At 49.4% G+C, this 23,505-nt stretch overlaps 1 protein-coding gene across 7 annotated transcripts in view; it reads left to right on the top strand.

Moving 5' to 3' along the window:
• Dlgap4 (DLG associated protein 4) overlaps nt 1-18,691 on the top strand; it is a 97,568-nt gene extending 78,877 nt beyond the window's left edge. For 6 of the 7 annotated variants that reach the window (XM_028775215.1, XM_028775213.1, XM_028775212.1 and 3 more), the window contains 6 exons: nt 1,951-2,312; nt 4,501-4,589; nt 5,100-5,512; nt 15,076-15,167; nt 16,081-16,236; nt 17,023-18,691. In XM_028775215.1, coding sequence (XP_028631048.1) covers nt 1,951-2,312; nt 4,501-4,589; nt 5,100-5,512; nt 15,076-15,167; nt 16,081-16,236; nt 17,023-17,241 — 1,331 coding nt within the window. In that variant the 3' untranslated portion in view covers nt 17,242-18,691. Of the gene's footprint in view, nt 1-1,950; nt 2,313-4,192; nt 4,273-4,500; nt 4,590-5,099; nt 5,513-15,075; nt 15,168-16,080; nt 16,237-17,022 lie in introns of all 7 variants that reach the window. The other variant, XM_028775214.1, reaches the window with a different exon arrangement.
• The last annotated feature ends 4,814 nt before the right edge of the window (nt 18,692-23,505 follow it).

Raw genomic sequence — 23,505 nt, 5'->3', positions numbered from 1 at the left:
AGCTGATTCCCTCTCTTTCTCTCTTTCTCTCCCCTCCTTCCCCTCTCTCTCTCTCTCTCTCTCTCTCTCTCTCTTTCTTTCTTTCTTTCTAATATAAGATTTATTTTATATATGAGTACACTGTCGCTGTCTTCAGACACATCAGAAGAGGGCATCAGATCTCATTACAGATGGTTATGAGCCACCATGTGGTTGCTGGGAATTGAACTCAGGACCTCTGAAAGAGCTGTCAGTGCTCTTAACCTCTGAGCCATCCCTCTAGCCCTGAGTTTTTTTGTTTTTTTTGTTTTGTTTGTTTTTGTTTTTGTTTTTTGAGACAGGGTTTCTCTGTGTAGTCCTGGCTGTCCTGGAACTCACTCTGTAGACCAGGCTGGCCTCGAACTCAGAAATCCGCCTGCCTCTGCCTCCCAAGTGCTGGGATTAAAGGCATGCGCCACAACCACCCGGCCCAGCCCTGAGTTCTGATTTCTTATACGAAAGTCCCTCTAATGGTGCCATGGTCACAGAGGCACAGAGCAGTCTCATCACCGCATGAGTAGGTCCCTTTTATTTTACTGCCTTCCCCATCTATCTTCTCCCCAAGCATACATACCCTCAGCCCTGGCAGTTACTAATCTGTTTCCTAACAGTCCGGCCATTTCAAGAATGTCATATAAATAGGCTCATTCACTGTCTGGGAAATTGCTTTACCCAGTAGCCACGATGACTGGGAAATTGCTTTACCCAGTAGCCACGATGACTGGAGAGTCTTCCAGGTCGTCACGCGGCTCCGTTCATTTCTTCTCACTCACTCCCTAGGTGCACTCCACAGTAGAGGTGTGCCTCCATTCAACGACTCGACCCTTGTTTTCAGTCTCTGGGTTTACAAATAGAATTGCCTGTACATGCATGTTTGTTTCTGTGTGCTACTTGGCTGATTATTCTTGCTGGGTTCTGTGATAATTGCACATTTAGTTTTATAAGAAAATGCCAATCCTTTTGCAAGGCATTATATGTGTTTCTCCACAGCCTTAGTATTAGGCTGCTACACCTTCTCATAGCCATTCTTTCAGGTTGTCAAGTGATGTTCTCTACTGGCAGATACAGAACTTTCTGCTGTGTCCTTTGTCCAGCCTCTCTGACATTGGGCCTTGTCCTGTGGACTGTCACTGAGTGGGTAGCATCTCTGTGATGAGTAGCTCCTGCTCCCAGGTGGGGGCTTGCTCGGGTCTCTATAGGAGAGGGCACTCCAGACCTGGCTAGGACTTGCTTTGCTGGGCCTTCGTAGGAGAGAGAGAGCACTTAGAGAGACAGGACTGAGCAAGGTCCTTGTTCAGGTGCAGCACTGCTGGGGGAGCTACTGGTTCCAGACAGTGCAGCCTGAGCAGCAAGCACTAGCTGTGCTGATATATGTCCTGCTGCATGCCAGCCCCAGGCGACTCAGAGGTATGACAGTGCCTGGTTTCTTGAAACTTAGCAGAAACAGAGAGAAGGGTCAGGCATGGTGGAGTTGTGGGCAGCCGACTGGTGTGTGGAGTCTTTGTAGGAGGAGAAAGTGGGTTGAGAATGACAAAGAGGGTGTATTGTGTTGGCCAGATGGAGGAGAATGTTCACACAGAGGAAGTAAGAAGGGAAGGAAGAAAAAAGGTTAAGAAGCTGTAGGACCCAGGGGGTCACAGAGTGATCCTGGGGAAGGCATGATAAGTTCTTCTGTTGTTCCTGCCTCCTCCTGACATTGGTCAGGCTTTGCCACAGCCTTGTAGAGAGCATCTTTAACTAACAAGGCTTCCCCACTAGATTGGGCCTTGCCAGAGGGATGGGATCCGTGTGCCTGTGTTGGTCATCACTGTGTATGACTCTCATGCTCTTGTTTCACAGTCCTCTAGCTGAGGTCAGGCAGAGCCTCAGGCCAGGAGAGGCCTTGAAGGGTTTGAGGTGTCCCCTTCACTTTGCTCTCTCGCCTGTCTACAGGTTCATCATGCCTAGTGGCATATAAGAAGACCCCACCACCGGTCCCTCCACGTACCACATCGAAACCATTCATCTCAGTCACCGTCCAGAGCAGTACTGAGTCTGCTCAGGATACCTACCTGGACAGTCAAGACCACAAGAGTGAAGTGACGAGCCAGTCGGGCTTGAGCAACTCATCAGACAGCCTGGACAGCAGTACCCGGCCCCCCAGTGTGACACGGGGTGGAATTACCCCAGGCCCTGAAGCTCCGGAGCCACCCCCTAAGCATGCAGCTCTGAAGAGTGAACAAGGGACACTGACGAGCTCTGAGTCCCATTCCGAGGCCATCCCCAAAAGGAAACTGTCATCAATAGGAATACAAGTAGGAGTCCCTTTTGCACTGTCTTCTGTCCACTCCGTGCACCGGCCTGCGTGTAATTACATCTCGTGGAGGCCCACTAGGTCTCCCGCGAAGAGATGTTTTTGTCTGTCTATTCTGGTGCATCTGCCCAAGTGGCTAAACCAAATTCTCCCGTAGCCACACTCATGTGTCCAGCTGCCCATGCTGCAGGCCCATAGCTGGACATCCTCCAGTGGGTTGTCCCAGCGAATGTAGTTACACTCAGCCAGCAAGCTCCTGTACACTGTTTGCTGTCTACTGTCTGTCTGTCCACTCCATCCTTTGCCCTGCCAGACAACTCATGGGAGGTGGGGCTGGCTTAACAGTTCTCTAATCCAAGGTCAGCTCGGTACGGAAACCATGGCCCCGCTTGGCAGCGGGAGCATCGTGGAGCATAGACGCTGATGGGCTAGAAGCCTGGGACCAGGGCCCTTGAGCCATGGGGTTTTTCAAGGGGAACTTGACCCAGAGCCCACTCAGGCCTTGGGGACAGGTAGGTCACTTGAAGCACCAGACCCATGGCTAACAGAGTGTGATGGCAAGTCTTATGCCTCCTTTCATAGAAAAGGGTCCAAATAGGTAGGGCCCTGTGACCCAAGCCCCAAGTCCCATGTCCCATCTAGAAGCCAAAACCAGTACGTATTTATATCTGTGGTGCCCAGCTTCTCCTCCACTACCTCCCAGCTCCCAGCATCAGTTGTCTGTCTCCTGAGAGCTGAGTAAGGCGAATGTGGGCTCAGCCTCACAGTTTGCAAGAATTGGTCTAAACCTAGAAAGTCCTGCTACGCAGCTGGACCTCTAGGCTGCAGTAGAGGCAGTGAGCGAGGCCAGGCCAGCTGTAGTGGATGAAGGTGAGGGCAGGGGTGTGAGGAGGTGGAACACTTCCAAACAGCGGAAGGGTAGAGGAGAACCAGGCAGGTGTGGTGCAGGGTGTTCAGGGCTGCAGGGATCTCCTCTCCTCAGCAGCAGAGCGATGACAAAACACTAGAACACAGAGGGAACAAGGCAGGAAATCCAGGCACGGCCTTGTCTAGACAGCTCTGGTCTTCCATCCCTCGTGTACAGGAAGGAAGGCGAACAGATTCTCCTCTGGCTCTTTCTCTCCAGCTGGGTTTCTTCATGAGTGCCCAGCATTTGCCCCCTACAGCCTCTAGGTGGGATTCTTACAGACTTAGGATCCTAACTGCCATGTCTTTGGGAAGGCCACCTCCTTGTTGACCAGACCAGCTTCTCTTCCCTTCCTAGAAGGCCTGCGAGTTCGTCAGGACCCGCTTTGATTCCTTTACCCAGACATGACCCTGGGGAGAGGACTCTGGCTCTCGGTGCTTTCTGAGCATGCCCGGCCTCACCCTGCCCCATGCCTCATCACAGCTCCTGGAGATGGCTGTGCTTCCTAGACTGGTTCTTGCCAAAGGAAGTGTGACCTTATTCCTGTCCCAAACAGAAAGCTTCCCTGGCCCCAGCACTGGGATCCCAGCTCCTAAGGTTGTCATTTCATCTTACCCTGACACCTCAGGCCCCAGATCAGGTGTGAGCTCCCCTTTTCCTGGGGCCATGATGGGTGGGTTTAGCTGGCTGCCTTGTGGTTGGGCCCAGGGCATGGCTGCTGCCATATTTGCTCCCCTTTACAAAGCAAGAGTGACAGGTCCAGGGGCAGGATCCCATCGCACTGCTGGCTGTGGGTTCTGGGTCTGCAGTTGGCACTGACTACAGGTGCCACCGTTCCCCTTTCAGGCCGCACTATGGGGTTAGGGGAGTGATCTTTGCCTCCAGACAGCCCTCGGCTTCAACTACACCAGATAACGGCTGTGGCTTTGTGTGTGTTCTCTCCCGTCGTCCTTTTTCTCTCTGATCGTGTAAAGGAGAGGACTAGAAGGAGCGGTTCCCACCTCTCGGAGGACAACGGACCAAAAGCGATCGATGTGATGGCGCCCTCCTCAGAGTAGGGAAAGCCAGTCATTCCAGCCCCTCCCGCCTCCTCGCGAATGAGCAGTGCCCGGCTTAACCTGGCCCTACTTGGGCCTACGTGCAGTGTCTGCATGCCTCGTGTCTGTCTGTCCACATGTCTGTTTGCGTCGTCCCACTAATGTGAATTTCAGCAGCAAGTGTGGTGTTTGTTTTTATTCTTGTCTTTGTCCCCGTGCCGTTGCTGTCGTTGTCCTTCAATAAGGTTGACTGCATTCAGCCAGTGCCAAAAGAGGAGCCCAGTCCCGCTACCAAATTCCAGTCCATCGGGGTTCAGGTAGAGGACGACTGGCGGTAAGTTGGACAGAGGTGTGGTGGCTGCTACTCCCCTCTCCTCTCCCTCCCTTCGCCCTCACCTCTCCTGCTCTCCCTAACCCACTTCTCCTTGCTGGATTTCTAATAACCAAGCTGGGTGTGGGTGTGGGTGGTGGCTCAGGTGTGGGGGCTGGGTGGGGCAGGTGGGTGGACACACGAGCACTTGCTCTGAGACCAGTCACCCAAGGGAGCAAGGCTGGGCTGGGCTGTAGCCCTTAGCTCCCTGATACTGGTGGTCTTCCTGGCCCCACTGCAGTAAACAGACAACCTTATGACCTTGTCCTTGTGTGTGTGTGTGCGCGTGTGGGCATGGGCAGGGTGGGCAAGGGCTGAGCAGAGAATGAGCGGGGGCTGTGGGACCCGCTTCAGGCGCATGGTGAGCAGATGATGCATCCGTTTCTCTGTCTCCCCGTGTGTCCGGGTCAGGTGGCTGCTGGTTTCTGGTCCTCTTGGTGACTCATTCCTTCCTTTCCCCGTCCTCCCCCACAGAAGCAGCGCCCCCTCTCACAGCATGTCCTCCCGTCGGGACACTGACTCCGATACCCAAGATGCCAATGACTCCAGTTGTAAGTCATCTGAGCGGAGTCTCCCAGACTGTACCTCACACCCCAATTCCATCAGCATAGATGCTGGCCCCCGACAGGCCCCCAAGATTGCCCAGATCAAGCGCAACCTCTCCTATGGAGACAACAGCGACCCTGCCCTGGAGGCGTCTTCGCTGCCCCCACCCGACCCCTGGCTGGAGACTTCCTCCAGTTCCCCAGCAGAGCCAGCTCAGCCAGGGGCCTGCCGCAGGGATGGCTACTGGTTCCTGAAGCTCCTCCAGGCAGAGACAGAGCGGCTGGAAGGCTGGTGCTGCCAGATGGACAAGGAGACCAAAGAGAACAACCTCTCTGAAGAAGGTGGGTGTCCCAGGGGTGAGCCTCTCAGGGAAGATCCTAGGCCTGTTCTTAGGCTGATTTTGTGAGCTTGCCTCTCAGTGTTCATTCTTACCGCCTGCCTGACCTGACCTCTGCCCAGATGAGCATTATGACAGTAGCGACCTGTTGTGCGGGCTGGGGGCTTGGTCACACAGGATCGCAGCTCAGTCACCTGTCTTTGATCTTCATCTCTGCCTGCGTAAGAACCTTGTGAGGACTGAGTGGTAATTAGTGGAAAGGCCCTGATGAAGTGCTGGACAGAAAGCTGCCCCCTAATTATACCTTCCCAGCTCTTTACTGAGTGCTTAGTGCTTCCCAAGTACAGGCATCTGACGTGGCCCCGGCAGGAGAGCACTGAAAATGGCAAGACAGAGTTTCTGCTTTTCTACCCAGTTTCTGTCAGTACTCTAAGAGACTTTAGAAAAGAAGCTAAGAAGTTCCCTCCAGCAAGGACTGCCTGCAGTGGTGCTGGCCTGGCACACAGGAGCCCTGGGCTCATCTACTAGCACTACAAAACAGACAGGGGCTGGAGAAAGGGACACATGGTGTGCAGAGAGCCTGAGTCATGGCATGGAGCTAGGGCAGCCTCTGGGGGCCTTCAGACTGTCACCCTGTGCTGACCAAGTTCTGCCAGAGCTCAGCTTCTCATGTGCTTCCTCTTCTACTGAAGGTTCAGAAAGGTCAGGCCTCACAGTGCAGGTAGGATAGACTTGTATCCCAGTGACCCTGATAATGTATTCTGAGGACACCTTTGATGACTCACAGGGTGTTGGTAGAGTCAGTTTTCACTGCCCTCTAGGCCTCTTCCCAACTTTGATGTCACACCCACCTTGGGGCAGGGAACTCTTGAGGTTTCTACCTAGTACATTTAATTATGACGTATTAAAAACTTAAACCAGTGGCAGAGATCAGAAAGCATCAAGTGTCTGACAGAAGGCAGCCAGGCAGCACTCCCGTGGCCGGGCTGGCCAGTGCTCCCGTGGCCACGCCAGTGTTCTGTTCTGTATTCACCTGCACACTTCTTCAGTGCAGTGTGATTGCCTTCTCTTTCTTCTCCAGAATTAAGTCACTAAGTATTGATTTCTTAGGGTTTCTTATCCTTCCTGGTTCCCTGCCTTTCCTGACCGTTTTCTCTGGATCTGTTTCCAGCTGCAGGCCTGGTCCTTTCTTCATCAGACACTGCCCTAGGTCCTTCCCTGCCGGGCACTTCACCTGCTGGCTGTTTGATCTTTGACTCACTTTTCTCTTTATCCTGAGAGAACTTTTTGGATACTCAGCATGTCTTTCAGACCTCACAACTGAGGTATAAAATTGAAACGAGTAATCGCATCTACATATGTGACTATCTGCACATTGGCACGGGAGGGACAGTGCAGAGGAAAGTGTGGTGGCCGAGCATCTCTGACCTAGGGCTCCACTGTGTAGTGCATGCTTCCTTGTGATGGGAAGCTGGAAGCCATTTTGTTTCTCTGTCCTTGGATTTTATTCTGGAAAACTTTAGGAGCTTTACTCTGTCTGGTGAACTTGTTAGCAGTATGCCTGTAATTCCAGAACTAAACAGTGCAGGCTAGCTTGGATTGCAGAGTGCGACCATGTCTCACACGAGCAAACTACTACCACTGATTTCTCACTTACATTTGTTTTATGTTTTTCTCTTTGAAATTGCTTTCTGGTGAGACTCTTTCCATGTGAGTTGCTGGGTTGGCCTCTCATCTTTTCCTCTCCCCCTAGAGTCTTGCTTTGTAGCCCAAGCTATCCTTGAACTCAATCTGAAGCCAAGGCTGGTCTCAAACTTGAAGTCCTCCTCTTTAGCCTACTAAGTCTGGGACTACAAGAAAGCACCATCATAACTTTGCCTTTCCTTTGTCTGCATACTGCATAGTATCTTACTGGTTTTTGTTTTTTTGTGTGTGTGTATGTGTGTGTGTGCGTGTGTGTGTGTGTGTGCGTGCATGGAATTTTTTTCTTCCATTTCTTGACTACTTTAGTTATTAGGGCTCTCCACCAAGCCATAGCCTCGCCCTGAGCTTTACTGAGATATAACTCTCGTGCTGAAAATTAATCCTTTTGAAGTCATAACCCAGACTTGCTAGTGGTCACTGTCCAGTCCTCTGGCCACCACTGAGCTTGATACCCTTTTGTGTGTGTGTGTGTGTGTGTGTGTGTCTGTGTGTGTGTGTGTAAGCATGCCTCATTCCTTTGTGCTGTCGGATAGTGTTCCATGTTCATGGGTGTGTTTGCCTTACTTACACAAGCCATCTGTAGACAGGTGTTCGGTCATTTCTGTCAGAACGGTCAGGCTGTTATAACTAGTGCCGCAGTGAACATTCATGTGCAGTTCTAGTGTGCTCTGAGCCCATTCTTTGTGTGTATACCTAGCAGTGGATTTGCTCAACTTTTTGAGAATCAGCTAAACTACTCTCCAAGGCCTCCCATTTCCCACCTTTCTAGATTATTCAGACAGAGTTCCACTTATATTACAGGTTGGAACTTGGGGCCCTCTTCCTTGCTTTGCCTCCCCAATACTTTTTTTTTTTTAATTTAATGTAGAGTGCTCTGTTGCATATATATTTGCCTGCAAGAAGAGGGCATTGGATCTCCCTGTAGATGGTTGTGAGCCACCATGTGGTTGCCAGGAATTGAACTCAGGCCCTCTGGAAGAGCAGCCAGTGCTCTTAGCCACTGAGCCATCTCACCAGCCCCCTCCCCAATACTTTTTCATTTGTCTGAAACTTAATGTAGATCCTGCCTGCCTCAGCTTCCCAGGCACTGTTGTTCAAAGTGTACACCACAACTAGCTTGAGCATTTATTTCAATGGAAAACATTTTCATTATTTTAACTATATAACATACTAGTGAATACACCACGTTGCACTTTCTCCAATGGCCAAGAGATGTGAGGTGACGTCTCCTGGCTTCTGAGAATTAGCAATGAGAGACATTTTACAGCACTGCTCTGGGGTGGGCCTGGCTCTTCTAGGAAGGAGTCCCGTTCTTCCCCTCTGCTCTTCAGCATGGGTCACATGTCTCTTTGCTGTGCAGAGAATCTGACCGAGGTATAGGCTTTGTGTGCTCATGTGACACACTGTGCTCCTGCAGAACGAGCGCTGCTGTGCAGGAAGAAGAGGTGAGCGAGCATTACGGCAGACCTAAGGCGGCTCCATTGGACACACATGCTTCAGGATCTGTCACCATTTACCGTTGTCATCCTAGTTTGTCACGAGTCTTTTCACACTGTCCCTGCAAGGCCTTGAGGATTCCTTTTCTATTTCTCTTTAGCATTAGAGGCGTTTCTGGAATGTCCAGGAGCTGTAGTTATTTGTTCCTGTGTAAAAGGGACTGCTGATGGTGAGAGCAGGAGCTGCTGCTCCTGTGACCTGGCGGCAGCAGCAGCATCTAATCCCACCAAGAAATGTAAGGAAAAGGAGAGTGGGCTGGGGCTGACGGACAGCTCAGTCGTAGAGCAGTTGCTTGGCGTGAATGGAGCCTTGATCCTCAGCACCCCAACATACACATCAGACACAGAAAAGGGGGGAGCCTGCCTTTTAAAGTTTGCACAAGCACATTGCACAAGTGAAAATAACAGACCAATAAAAATAACAAAATTCTCACCAACTGAACTGGTATGTCAGTAATATCAAAGATAAAGAAATAATTACAAGTACCAGAGTCCTTCTGTAATGACATGATGGAATCTGTTTTAAATAATGTTGCTATTAACATTTATATCCAAGATTTTGCTTGAATATTTGTTTTCCATTCTTTTTAGTATATTCCTAGGAGTAGAACTGCTGACTTCTTTCCCCTATTTAGGGTTTTTTTTTCCATAATTTTATTGTGGCAAAATGTATAACATAAACCTTGCTTCTGTGTGTGTGGTGCATTGTAAATGCACATACCCTGTGTGCACACACTGAGGTCAGAGGTTGATGTTGGATGCCTCCTCCCTACATTACTTCATGCAAGGAGAGGGGACATGTGCCAAAAGACAACTTTAAGGACTGGGTTCATCTCCCACCTCATGGGTCCTGGGGACAGAACTTGGGTCATCAGCCTAGGAAGCAAAGTGCCTTCAACCGAACCATCTTGCCAGCTCACTAATTCTATTTTGGGACAGGATCCGATAGTAGCCCAGGATGGTGTTGTATTTCCATCTTGAGTGTTGGGATTAAGTGCAATATCATACCTGGCTCCTTTTGCCCATTTTTACAGTGGTCCTTAGTTGTCTTAGGATTCCCACTGCTGTGGTAAAACTCCATAACCAGAGGCAGCTTGTGGGGGAGAGGGTTTATCTCAGCAGAGGGTGCTCAGGCCACTCCCACTCCATCACTGAGGAAGTCAGCACAGATCACCGAGGAATGTGCTTACTAGTGTGCACAGCCTGCTTTCTTACACACCCAGGAACATTTGCCCAGGTGTGGCACCAGCCACAATGGCCTGGCCCTCCCCACATTGTCTATCATTAAGCAAGAAAATGCCCCACAGGCTTGTCTATGGGTCAGTCTTACTGATGTGTTTTTCAGTAGTGGTTCGCTCTTTTCAGTTAACTCTAACCTGTGTCAAGTTGGGGTGGGGGGGAACGGGTTGTAAAAATCTTTCATAAGTCGAAGGTACTAGACCTTTGCCATATATACAATTCACAGGTATTCCCACCCCTTCTGTGGGTTATTTTCATTAAGAAAATGGTATTCTTTGATAAACAATAATTTTAATTTTAATGAAGTCCAATTTATGTATTGGTTGTGCTTCCACATTTTATAAACCATGAATGTATATTGATTTGATAAAAAAATTAACATTGGGATGAAAATGACCCCAACAATAAGAAGATAGCCAACAGCTCAGTGGGACAGACTCTGCCATGAAGCTCAGATACCTCTAACAGTAGTGTTATTTTCAGCTTATTCTATGTGTATAGATGTTTTGCCTATATGTATACACCTGTACCACCTGTGTTCCTGGTACTTGTTCAGAAAGAGGAGGCTATTGGATCCCCCGGAACTAAAGTTACAGATAGTTGTGAGCCACCATGTAGGTGCTGGAAGCCACCCAGGTCCTCTGCAAGAACAACAGCTGCTCTTAGCAGCTAATACCTCTCTCAAGCACCAGAACAGTAGGGACCTCTTGTTTTTTTAAGATTTACTGTGTGGGGGCGATTTCCAGCCTCTGTGTGTGTGTGTGTGTGTGTGTGTGTGTGTGTGTGTGTGTGTGCACGCGCGCAGTGCACATGGAGGCCAGAAGAGGTTGTTAAGAGCTCTTGTAATGAGAGGTAAGGACAGTTGTGAGCCACCGTGTGAGCACTGAGAAAGCTTTGTCCTCTGCAAGAGCAGCCACTGCTGAGCTATCTCTGCAGTCCCAGGACCCAGGAATGATTCCCAGCACACATCTGTAACTCCAGCTCCAAAGGATCTGATGCCCCTTCTGATTTCTACAGGTTCCTGATTACACATGGCACACAGACACACTCAAGCACACATGCATACATTTTAAAAATTATGTTACACTTACAAAAGAAATCAACTGGACTAATGTTCAGTTGTCAGGGCTGGACGTAGCACAACCGTGTAATGTCAGCACCTAGGAGACTGGGGCAGAAGGGTCTGGAGTGAGCTCAAGGCCAGCTTGGGCTGTGTAATGAGACCTTATCTTGTCAAAACTAAACATGCTGGCATTTCTTTGCTAATGCGGGAACCAGGTCTGTCAGTCATTACATGATTACTATCAATTTGAAGTTACGTTAACCGTAAAGTTTCAGAGAGTGTGTGAGGTCTGTCTGTGGCCCTTGACAGTACAGCTAACATGAGTCCTTGAAGAGCTTTTTAATGAAGGGGTAACATCAGGGGAGGGGCAGAGCCAGAGCAGTCTGATTGGAGAGGTCAGAGGTCAGAGGACATAGTGGGGTTGATCTTAGGCAGCATGTGCTTCACCCGCCATCTTGTCTCCCAGCTTTGCTTATTTTACTTTTTGCACTTCGGGGGCTTATGAATGTAAATAAAGAAAAAAAACTGCCATGGGGCTACATACCCTTATCTTTTTAGTTTTTGAATCAGAGACTCAGAGATCCTCCTGTCTCTGTCTCAAATGCTAGGGTTAAAGGCATATGCCACTGTGCTTGGCCTTATAAGTCTGGAGACCAGGTCTGAGTTCCAGACAGATCTTGAGCTTGTGATACTCTTGTCTCAGCCTCTCCCTTAGCTTGGATTGCAGGTTTGCCTTGGGCCCACCTTTGCCGAATCTTGAAGATAGGATTCTATAGAACCCTAACACTCCTGGCGGTGCCTCGTGGGTTGCTTGTCAGACTGTTCATTTGGTTTCGCTGGAGTATTGCATTTTGTTTTCAGAGTTGCTGCGTGTGTGCATACACACACCTGCACACACCCCTTTGTGTGCTGTGTGTCTTATAGTCCTTTGCTGATCTGATTGTCCCTTTACAGTATGCATACTTGAGTTCCTTCCCCCCAACCAGTTTGGAGTCCAGTTCTAGGATGTTTCCTACCACAGCAGTAAGCGCTGTTAGGATCTGTACTGTTGCTATGTATTTCTACTACGTATGTGTGACATGCATTCCCTAAGGAATACACATGTCACTTCATTTGGTCTGATTGTGAAATTTATATTAGAAGCATAGCGTGTGGAGTTTTGTCTTGGTTGTCACTAAGGCTAGCCTCAAACCCAGCCTCCTCAGTGCTGTACACCACACTCTTCTCTTGGATTTGCTTTTCACGTTTGTAAGGTCTGTGTAGGCACATGTGTGCCATGGGTGAGTATGTAAGCCAGAGGGTAGTTTGCCAGAGTTGGTGCTGGGGATGAAACTCAGGTCGTCAGGCTTGGGGAGCAGAGGTCTCTACCCACCAAGCATCTCACTGGCCCCGAGGAAGGTAGTGCTACACACCTGTAATCCCAGGTTGAAGGAGCTTCAGGCCAGCCTGGGCCACATATAAAAGCCATTGTTCAGATCCAGCAGTGCTATGTTAACATTTGTGTTTGTTCATGTCATTGATCTGAACTGCTCGGCTGTGTGCTTTGTCTGCACCACTGGTAAGCGGGGGTGGGGGGAGTCTCCTGGTTTTCTGCTCTGTTATTTATAACATGATATAATGGGGGGGGAGGGTCTGATAATTGAACCCAGGGTCTTGTGCTTGTTACGTCCACTGGGCCATATTTGCAACCCTGAGATATTAGACACTACAAAGTTCACCCCTTTATGATATACAAGTCATGGGGCCTTAGTTTATTCACAGCATTGCCATCACTATGTAATATTCAATATTCTAATCCCCAAAAGAAACCTCAGACTCCCAAGCAAGCTCCACAGCTATGGACTACCCAGACACCTGATGGTTAAGAGCACTGACTGTCCTACCAAGGGACTTGGGGTCAGTTCTACCACCCATAAGGCGGCTCCTTGTTTGTTGTGGGTTTGTTTGCTTTAAGACAGGATCTCATGTATCCAAGGATGTCCTTGAACTCATGTTCTTCCAGCTCCCAAGTGCTGGGATTTCTGCTCTACCATCCTACCCAGTCACTGTGAGGTAGACAAGCTCTCTACCACTGACTGCATCCCCAGGCCCCTTGACTTTGGTTTTCTGGTAAATGTTTGTGTGTCTGGGCACACAGCTCCTGTGCTGGTTCCTCTTCATGCTTCTCAGTAAGGTACTATTCCTTGATGAGCTCTTGTAAGGTCTTTGTGGAAGTAAAGCCAAGAGAAGTCCCAGGCAGGTGAGAAGTGGTGTCTCTGTGTGTGTGGGGTGTGTGTGTGTGTGTGTGTGTGCTTGGAGATGGTTGCAGGATAGCATTAGCAGCCATGTCAGCATGGAACACAGTTGACAGTCCCTACACCATTCACCTGGTGCTCAGTCCACAGTCCCTTCTTATCTGAAATAAAAGGCACATAGAAAAATTTGTGCTATTTTGGAAAATTCAACCTTGCCACTTTGATTTGGGATCTACAACATCTGTTACTGCCTAGTGGCCTTACATCAAGACACAGCATTTTGGCTTTGTTTTCTTGAGTGTCTTAAGCAGTAGCCCAGGCTAGTCTCACTGTATCTCTGTTGCCCTTGGAACTCACTATTGGCCATACAGGTGTCAGCTACCACACAACTGGCTTCAGGCTTGATTGTCTAGCATCAGTTTTCACTTCCTGATTTTGTATTGCTTTTCACTGATTTCTGCTGTGATTTTCAAACTGGAATCACACAGCAAGTCTATCTACTCTCACTCCCAGACCAGACGCTTCATGGTTACAAGATTTGTTTTGAAACTTTCCTATGTGGTTCTGTTTAAATTGTATCAAAGATTTACATGTTAAGAAAACTTCCGCTGGGCGGTGGTGGTGCATGCCTTTAATCCCAGCACTTGGGAGGCAGAAGCAGGCAAATTTCTGAGTTCGAGGCCAGCCTGGTCTACAGAGTGAGTTCCAGGACAGCCAGGAATACACAGAGAAACCCTGTCTTGAAAAAAACAAAAGAAAAAAAAAAAAAAGAAAACTTCCTGTTCTCAGCAACCTGTCTACCTGCAAGGCTCTAGAAAGAAATCATAACCGTTTAATCTCCCAAGCAGTGCAAAAAATCAGGACGGTCGCTATCTGCTCCTTAAAGACTGAGAACCCCACAGGGTGACTTAGTGGGCTCTTCTCTGAGGAACCTTCACCCCACACAGATCCAGCGAGGTTCCTTTGCTGGAAGATTTTTAACTTCTGATTCATTCGTTTTAAGCAGTGTTGCTGTGTGCTCCCCCGCCCCTAGCTATCCCCCGCTAGCTTCTAGCTCTCCATTCTAAGGTGCTAAGAGAGCACCTTCTACTTCTTGCTTCCTAAAAAGTACTTCACACGTTTTTATTTGTGTGTGCGATGGGGAGGACATGGAGGTCAGAGGACGCTTGGTGGAGTCTGCTCTCCTTGTCTTCACACAAGTTCCAGAGATGGAGATCATGAGGTGTCTGTGTGACAAGTGTTTACTCACTGGCCAGTCTCAACAGCCCCTGTTTCTTCTGGAGTCCATGATAATTTACATTTTTTTCCTGCTTCTAATCTACTGTCATAACATCTCTTTAGAAATTGGGATATGGTTCCAACTACAGCTGATACACTAACCACCTGTCTCTGCTTCCCAATGCTGGGATTAATGGTGTGAGCCACCACATCCCTCTTTCTTGTGACTTTTTAGAAGACAAGGTCTCACATAGCCCAGGATGGCCTCAAAGTCTTAACCCCTGCTTATACTGCCTGAGTGCCGGGATGACCAGCACTGCCCTCTTCTGGTTGTCTTCCTTAATAATGTGTTAGTGTGCAAATGAACCTACTGTGTGTGTGTGTGTGTGTGTGTGTGTGTGTGTGTGTGTGTGTGTGTGTGTGACACACAGAGCCATGTATACCCGACCTCCAATTCCCCTTTCACCTTAGTATAGCCCACATTTGAATAACAAATTCACGCACGCACGCATGCACGCATATGACCCCAGTCCACTCTGAACAGGTCCATGCTGGCTAGCATCTGTCTAGCACCACCATGTGTGCTGAGCCACTTCCTCTGCCTCTCTCTCAGTCTTAGGAAAAGTTCTCAGTGCTGTGGGCAGCGCCCAGCTCCTGATGTCCCAGAAATTCCAGCAGTTCCGTGGTCTCTGTGAGCAGAACTTGGTGAGTGACTCCCCGTCCTCCACAGGCCATCCAGCCAGTCCTCGGCTGCCCTCCTGAGTTCAGGGAGCCCCTTGTAGCTTCTGACTTCCACACAGAGGAGATGCTGCCCCCTCGTGGCACTGTAAAGATGGTATGGCATTCTCCATACAAGAAGGGCTGGGGCAGTCCTCAGCAGGATCCTGGACCAAGGATTCCTTACCACAATCCTATCGACAGCCAGTCACATGCATTTGCAGGGCCTACTCATGATAAAACTGGATCCCTGCCAGAGGCACTGGCAGATCGTTGAACCTGGTATACAATGTATGAGAATTACACATTTAGTTCAGTCTATATCCAAGAGGCCCCTACAGTAAGACCTAAGGGGACACTACTACTGAGCCAGATGGCTGTCTTCCTCCCTTGCCAGTTCTAGGGCCTACCTGCCCCTGGGCCAGATGCAAAGTCCTGGACAGAATGTCCTGGGAGAAGAGTCCTCTCCAGCAAATTGGGTGCATGAGTTCTCAAGGGTGAGCACAGTGGAAAGTGAGTCTCCAGGGCCTATGTGAGGGAAACAGCAGTCTGTGATCACAGCCGGCCTGAGCCTGATTTGCCTTCTTCCTACCTCACCAGGAAACACTGGTCAAGAATGGGTCTCTTCCCTACACAGGAGGACCAAGGATTCCTTCCCACAGTCCTGTGATAGCAGTCCTAGCCATGGCCAGTCACATGCATTTGCAGGGCCTACTCACGATAAAACTGGATCCCTGCCAGAGGCACTGGCATGACCAGAGCCAATTTCACTCACAGATACTGGCCATAGACCAAGGAAGCAAGGTCCTGCTCAGGGCCAGAGCCAGAGGCCATGTGTGTGGTGAGGGAGATAGGCCAGGCTCCTGCCTTGCTGCCCCACTGACCGCCATCTGCCCCACAGAACCCTGATGCCAACCCCCGTCCAACAGCCCAGGACCTGGCAGGGTTCTGGGACCTGCTGCAGCTGTCCATTGAGGACATCAGCATGAAGTTCGATGAGCTCTACCACCTCAAGGCCAACAGCTGGCAGCTGGTGGAGACGCCCGAGAAGAGGAAGGTGAGCATGGAGCAGTGCGGAGGGGAAGTCCAGGGACAAATTCCTGGTCGGCAGTAACGCTGCCCACATCGGTCAGTGCTGCTTGGCTCCTTCTCCATGTGTCGTCTTTGAGCTGGGGCTCACGTCCATCACCTTGCGGGGTCCATGCCTGGCGCCTGTCCAGCATGCTGCTCGCTGTGTAGTGGAGGCTGTCCCTAAAGCATGACATCGTGCTCTGCATGTCTAGTGAAAGGGTCACAAGTGCTAGTGGTAGACGCAGAATGGCCCTGCTTCTGGGGCCTTGCTGTCAGGGGCACTGGGGTCTGGCCCCAGTTCCGCCTCCTTGTGGTACCTGTGCTTCTGTGTGGCTCAGGTGGCCGCCTATAGAGCAACAGAGCCCATGGGCCTGTCATGTTGGACTGTGGCCCTAGTGAGGTCTCAAGCAAGGACAGCATGTGAAATCTGGGATAGAAGCCATCAGTTGACGTCACTGCTCTGGCTGGGAGACTCCGGCAGAGGACTCTCTGTCTCAGGTTCCTAGTGGCTGAAAGCAAGGGTGGGGACAGGTAGGGTTGTCCATCGTGTTCTAGAACGTTCAAGCTTGCTTTTTGCTCCCAAATCCTTTGCTACTCCCACTGTCATTGCTTCTGTGGCTTTCGGATTCTTGTGTGTGTGGCTTGTGCCAGTGTGGCATGGAGACTGGGGTGGGGCAGTGCTGGCTGCCTGCCTGCATAAGGAAGGGGCAGCGCTGCACAAGACGTGGCACCTTTAGTTTATTTTTGTCCCCTCCTCACTGTCTCAATAAAGGAAGAGAAGAAACCACCCCCTCCAGTCCCGAAGAAGCCAGCCAAATCCAAGGCGGCAGTGAGCCGCGACAAGGCCTCAGATGCAGGGGACAAGCAGCGTCAGGAGGCCAGAAAGAGACTCCTGGCCGCCAAGCGAGCAGCATCTGTGCGGCAGAACTCGGCCACCGAGAGTGCGGACAGCATCGAGATATATGTCCCTGAGGCCCAGACCAGGCTCTAAGGCCATGAAGGAGAAAGCACTCAATTTTAAATCATTAAAAACTCAATGCAAATGGAACAGCGTTTCTCACCCTTTAGTATGGTTATTATCTCTAGAGACCCTGAGCCAACTTTCCAATTGACACGTACAAGGGCTCACAATGTGGCTTTTCTGGGTCCCTCCAAGCTTTAGGTTATGAAGACTTGACTCAAAAAACAAAAATCAAACCCCACAATCTAGAACCTTCCCCCATGGGCTGCCATGGCGTGCCAGACGACGACTTGGGCAGCTGCAGCCCAGCCTCCAGAGTGCAGTCTTTTTACTTGCTCTGTCTGCAGAGAACTAGCTTGTTTACAGGATGACAGTCCAAGGCAACCTTGGGCCCCTGCCATGTCCCTCCCTTCCCTACATCCCACTGCTTTTCTGTTTCCCTGCAAAACTCACAGGGGTCACTGTTGTGGCTTTCTGGTTCACACCCTTTGGGGCTGAGGGCCCAGAGGACAGAGAAGGGCAGCATTCCCCCCTCCTACCCTCCCTACTGAGTGCTCACACACAGCTGGCCCGCCCTCCCTCTGCTGTCATCCGCCAGCACAGGCAGTGTTAGGCTGGACTGGCCTCTGAGCAGATAAGAAAGTACTGTCCTTGGGGCACACAGGGAAACCATGGTTACCATGCTCCAGCCTCTTCTTCAGCAAAAGAAAACTTAGGACTCCCAAGTGGCTTCCAGGGGGTTGTCTGTCCTTGGCCGCACCTTTGTCCAGTTCCCCCAGGGGCAGGTGGCGGTGTCTGTACGTATGTGTACATATGCACATAGACCTTAGAGTGTATATTTAATAAACGCCCATCTGCTCACCCAAAGCCCACCAGCGCCGCCGCCACCGGCTCTCGGGGTCCCTGCAGGAGGCGGGTGTGTGAATAGCATATATTTTTACATGTACTATATCTAGGTGTGTGTACAAGTGTGTGTAAAAATATACCTTGTGTGTAAGCAGTCCCATTTTTGGTTGTCCCCCTAACCCATCAGCCCAGCCTCTTGAGTTTTTTATTCTGTTGTGATTTTCATCCCAATTCCCCTCTCTCCTGTCCCCCACTCCCATCCCCAAGGTGTTCTGAGCCCTGAGCTGCAAAGGCCTGGGCCCACAGAGCAGGACGGGGAGGGCAGGGCTGGGTCAGGCCGCCTGGAGGGGGCCGGACCCAGCAGACAGTTTGGCATATCAGGGGCTGTTCTATACTGTGCATATGATTCAAGGGCATTGGCGATATCCTCTTGTCTGGCGCATGCTGCAGAGGTCCCCTGGGTGAAGCAAAGGCCTGCTCTGGGGGCCTGTTCCAGCTTGGCCGCCCCCTCTGTGACCTTGGGCAAGTCACTTGACCTCTGTGTGCCTCAACTTCCTCCTCTGTAAAATGGGGACAGTCCCTGCCCCTCCCTACCTCACAGGCATGTTGTGAGAATAAATGAGGTAACGTGTAACAAGGCCTCATGGCATTATTGCAGTCTGGTGGGCTGGACTGGGTAAGGAGGACCGCAGCAGACGATCCCAGGAGACCCAGCTAGACCCCTCCCAAGAGGCAAACGCTGGGAATGTCCAGGTAAGGAGCAAGGCTTCCAGCAGGACCTGCTCTAGCAGGACAGGGACATTCCCACACACCCTGTCACCTGGTTCCAGCCTCTCTGGATTGGTTCCAGCCAACACCAGTTTTCTCTAAATGTGTCAGCAGAGAATAGGCCTGAAGATGCAGTAGGGGATTCGGACCCTCATCTGCCCTTTGGCTAAACGCAGCCTGTACATCTATGCCTTTCCCTGACACCCAACCACACTTCAGGCAGGCACTGCCTTAACTAGGTGGCCACAGTGCACACTGACAGCAAGGGATATGTGCAAGTGTGTGGACGCATGTGCCACTGCCCATATGTAGAACATCTTTGGCATTTCCGACCAGATAACACTGAGAGGCACAACATCCTGCTATGACACTGCTGGCACAAGGCAGGTCAGTGGGGACGGAGAGGAGCGTCTGACATACAAATTTTACTACCTGAGCTTGATCTGCGGAAAGAAACAACTTCCGAAAATCATGCTCTCTGATCTCCACTTATGTGCGGTGGCACATGTGTGCACACACTTGCACACAATCTCATACACACACACAAACACTCTCATACACACGAACGCATGCATGCTCTCATGCGCACACACATGCACATACGCACACCAAATAAGATTGCTCAGTAGTTAAAGGGGCTCTCAGCACAAGCTGGACGACCTGAAATCAATCCCCAGAACCAGGAGGTGAAAGAAAGCTGTCTTCTGACCTCCACACACACCATGGTACATGCGCGCACACCCACACACCATGCGTAAGTGTATGGGTGCTTTCCCTAAGTTCTGTGAGGAACTCCAGCAAATTAATAATCTAGGGAAATGATTTTAGGAACCCCTGGTTTGTAAGAAGATTGGAGAGATGTGAGGATAATGCAGGACCTAATATTCCCAACTGATCTGTGGCACGTGGGCAGTCACACGGGTTTAAGTTGCTAAGCCCGAGCATCTCGTGCTGTCAAAAAAGGCCAAGAACTGGTTGTCATGTCCAGATATCTGTATAACAAACACTGTGCAGGCTACAGAGATGTGGATATTAAGTTGTTAATTCAATGATAATCAAGCTACAATCCATAGAACCACAGAGGTTAGGTATAGAGTAAGGGACTAAGGAATACAGATGACAGATGGATCTGCTTACAAAGGCAACATAAAGAGCAGATAGTTACGGCCGCAGGCGGGGACTGGAATGGGAGGAGCAGGTGAGGAGGGAAGAGGAGGTCGAGGGAGGGAATACAGGGAGAGGCAGCTAACATTAAGGACCATTTGAGAGTTAGTATGGAAACAGCAGAAGCTTCCTAAAACTACATTGCCAGATAATGGGGAGGCAGAGCCCCAACTAGCCATGTGTTGTTACCAAATGAAGCTTCCAGTTCTGGAATCGGGTGCATCTAATTGATTTATTGGTCAAAGTGGTCCCATGGGAGTCCCCAACCCATGCAGGCTGTTGCCAAGACTATCGGTTGTTCTCCACAGATCAACGGCAAGCCTCCATTGCTGAATACAGCACCTATACAACTCACTGAACATGGAGAAGTCAAGCGGAAGTCTTTAACCCCTACGTTCGAGTCTTTGGTACAGGAAGGTATTTGGCATGCTGCCAAAGGAGAAACATAAACACAGAGCCAGCCTCAAATCCTCTGAACTACAAAGGTTTCCTGCCTGCAAGACATGCTAGGGCAAAGTTTATGGGAGTAGCCAACTGATATCTGCTTTGACTTAAGGACCACTCCGTGAGATGGAACCCATAGCTCACACCGCTTTGGTGGCCAAGAGCATGAGCCTAGCTAGATAGGCAAGGGACCTAGAGTAACACCAAATACTGCTGTTCTGGGAAACAACGATAACAAAAAAAAACCAAACCAAAAAATATGTAGCAAGAAAATGTTGTGCTATCCTCATAGATCCACCAGTGCCTGGGTCAGCCTTTAGCAGAGAAATGTCCTCCTGCAGCAGATGGGCACACAAGACCCACAGCCAGACATTATACAGAGTGAAACACTCTAGGATACTCAGCCCTAAGCAGGATGTCTCTCTCACATCCCTCCTGTCAGGGGCCAGGGAACCCTGTGGGAAAAGAGGCTGAAAGAGCACAAAGGCCAGAGGGTATGGAGGACACCAGGCCCTGTAGATAACATGCTCAAAGCTCGTGAACTCAGAGATGGAGACGGTAAGTGCAGGTCTGCACCAGGTCCTCTGCCGGTTATTGTAGCTTCCAGCCGAGGGGTTTTATGGGATTCCCAAGTGTGTGAGTGAGCGGATCTCTGATTCTTAGGCCTTCTCTTGGGTTCTTTTCCTTCTGTTTATCTTGTTCTACTCCAATGTGTTCATTTTGTTTTATGTATATTTTCTTTCTTTTTAAAAAAAAAAAACATTATTTTTATATTTTGTATATATGATGAGTACATTGTAGCTGTTTTCAGTCACACCAGAAGAGGGCATCAGATCCCATTACACATGGTTGTGAGCCACTATGTGGTTGCTGGGAATTGAACTCAGGACCTCTGGAAGAGCAGTCTTAACCACTGAGCCATCTCTCTAGCCTTACTTATATTTTATTTGGTTATATTTTATTATTATCCCTCAGAAGAGTATTTGTTTTGTTTTTTTATTCTTCTCTCATATATTACATCCAGACCATAATTTCCCCTTCCTTCTCTCCTCCCAGCCCCTCCCCTCTCCCTTAGATCCGCTCCTATTGGTTTTCTAAGGAGAAACAGAAAGGGAAGGAATCCACATGGTAGTGGAGGAGGAGGAAGAAGAGGAGGAGGAGGAGGAGGAAGAAGAGGAGGAAGAGGAGGAGGGGAGGAAGAGGAAGAAGAAGAGGAGGAGGAGGAGGAATTGAGAAGGGTTGAGGAAGGGGAAAACATACTCAGGATATATTATATGAGGGTAAAAAGTTCATTTTCAATAAAAGGAAAAATTATTTAATTTTAACAAAATTACAATATGATCCAGCAATTCCACTTCCGGGCAGGCACTCAAAAATAACTGAGAGCAGAACTTGAGATTATTTGAACAGCCGTGTTTTAAATAGCATTATTGCCTGGCATGGTGGTCCATGCCCGTAACTCTAGCACTCAGAAGGCTTGTAAGTTCAAAGCCAGCCCCAGCTACACAGTAGACTGTGTATCTAAAACAAAGCAACTAGCCAGGTGTGGTGAAGTACGTCTCTCGCAGCATTTGCGAGGCAGAGGTGGGCAGATCTCTGTAAGTTTGAGGCCAGCCTGGTCTACATGATGAGTTCCTGGCCATCCATGGACTATATCGTTGAAGCCCTCTCTCAAAAACAAACAAACAAACAAACAATAAATCGACAAAAAAGTAGCATTAGGGCTGGAGATGAACCTCGGTTGGTGCAGCACCTGTCTAGCATGCATGAGGCTCTGGGTTCAATCCCAAGCACATTATAAAACCAGGAGTGGTGGCATGTCCTGTCATCCTGGCACTCAAACACAGAGGCAGTATGATTAGAAATTAAAGATTATCCTCAGCTACATATCAAATCCAAGTCCAGCTTTAGCTGCCTGAGACCTGTCTCAAACTGTTTATGTGTGGTGGGGGCTTGGCTCAGTGGTTAACTCAGAACTCAAAAACACATGCTGTTCTTCTAGAGGACCTTACAAGTCCCAGTACCCACACAGCAGCTCACAACCATCTGTAACTCCAGCCCTGGCGGGTCCAATAGCCTTGCTGGCACCAGGCAGTCCAGTGATACGCAGACATGCAGATGGAATACCCATACATATAAAATACATTTAAACAAAATGTAAAGGCAGCATTTTTCATTCATTTCCTTTTTTTCTTTTGCATTGCTAGGCCTCATGCACGGTAAGCAGGTGCTTTGTCACTGAGCTGTGTCCCCAGCTTGAGCAGTACGCACAGTAACCAAAACAAGAAGATAACCCAAGTGCCCATCCAGAGGGGATAAGCAAATATGGCAGTATTCAGCCTTAAAAGGCAAGGAAATGGGTGCTGGACATACAGTTCCATGGAACAGCCTTTGTGTTTTTGTCAGACAGGACCTTACTCTGTAGGCCTCGCTAGCCTAGAGCTACTATGTTGACCAAGCTGACCTTGAACTCACAGAGATCCTCCTCCCTCTGTCTCCCAAGTGCTGGGATTAGAAAATGTATGCCACCATATTCAGCTCAACATTTGTTTTAAGCACCTTTGTGGGTCCCTGGGTCCAATTCAAAGTGTGTGTGTGTGTGTGTGTGTGTGTGTATGTGTATGTGTGTGTGTGTGTGTGTGTGTCTGTCTGTCTGTCTGTCTTTCTGTCTGTCAAAGAAGTTAAAGATGTAGCTAGCTCACTTGGTAAGAGTGTTTGCCTAGCAGGCAGGAGGCCATGGGTTGATTCTTAGCACTTGGGAAGTAGAAGTGCACAATCAAAAGTCCAAGGGCATCCTCCAGGCACAGAGATCAGCCTGTGTTAGATGAGACCATCCCTAAAAATATATGTATGTATGTGTATATGTATGTGTAATTATAATATGCATCACACACACACACAAAAGTAAATAAACTTAAGACAAAAAACTTGGAAAGTTGTACATCTGGTGAGACGAGTTAGCAGGTAATAGAGTTTGTGCCAAAGGCCTGGTGACAAGTTCTCTCAGCAGAGAGAGCTCTGTAAAGATGGGGAGGACCAGTGTCTTAGTTAGGATTTCCTCTTTTTTTTTTT

This window comes from Grammomys surdaster, unplaced genomic scaffold, assembly GCF_004785775.1.
Source record: "Grammomys surdaster isolate TR1022 unplaced genomic scaffold, NIH_TR_1.0 254, whole genome shotgun sequence".
Lineage (NCBI taxonomy): Eukaryota > Metazoa > Chordata > Mammalia > Rodentia > Muridae > Grammomys > Grammomys surdaster.
This window is presented reverse-complemented; position numbering and strand designations above follow the sequence as displayed.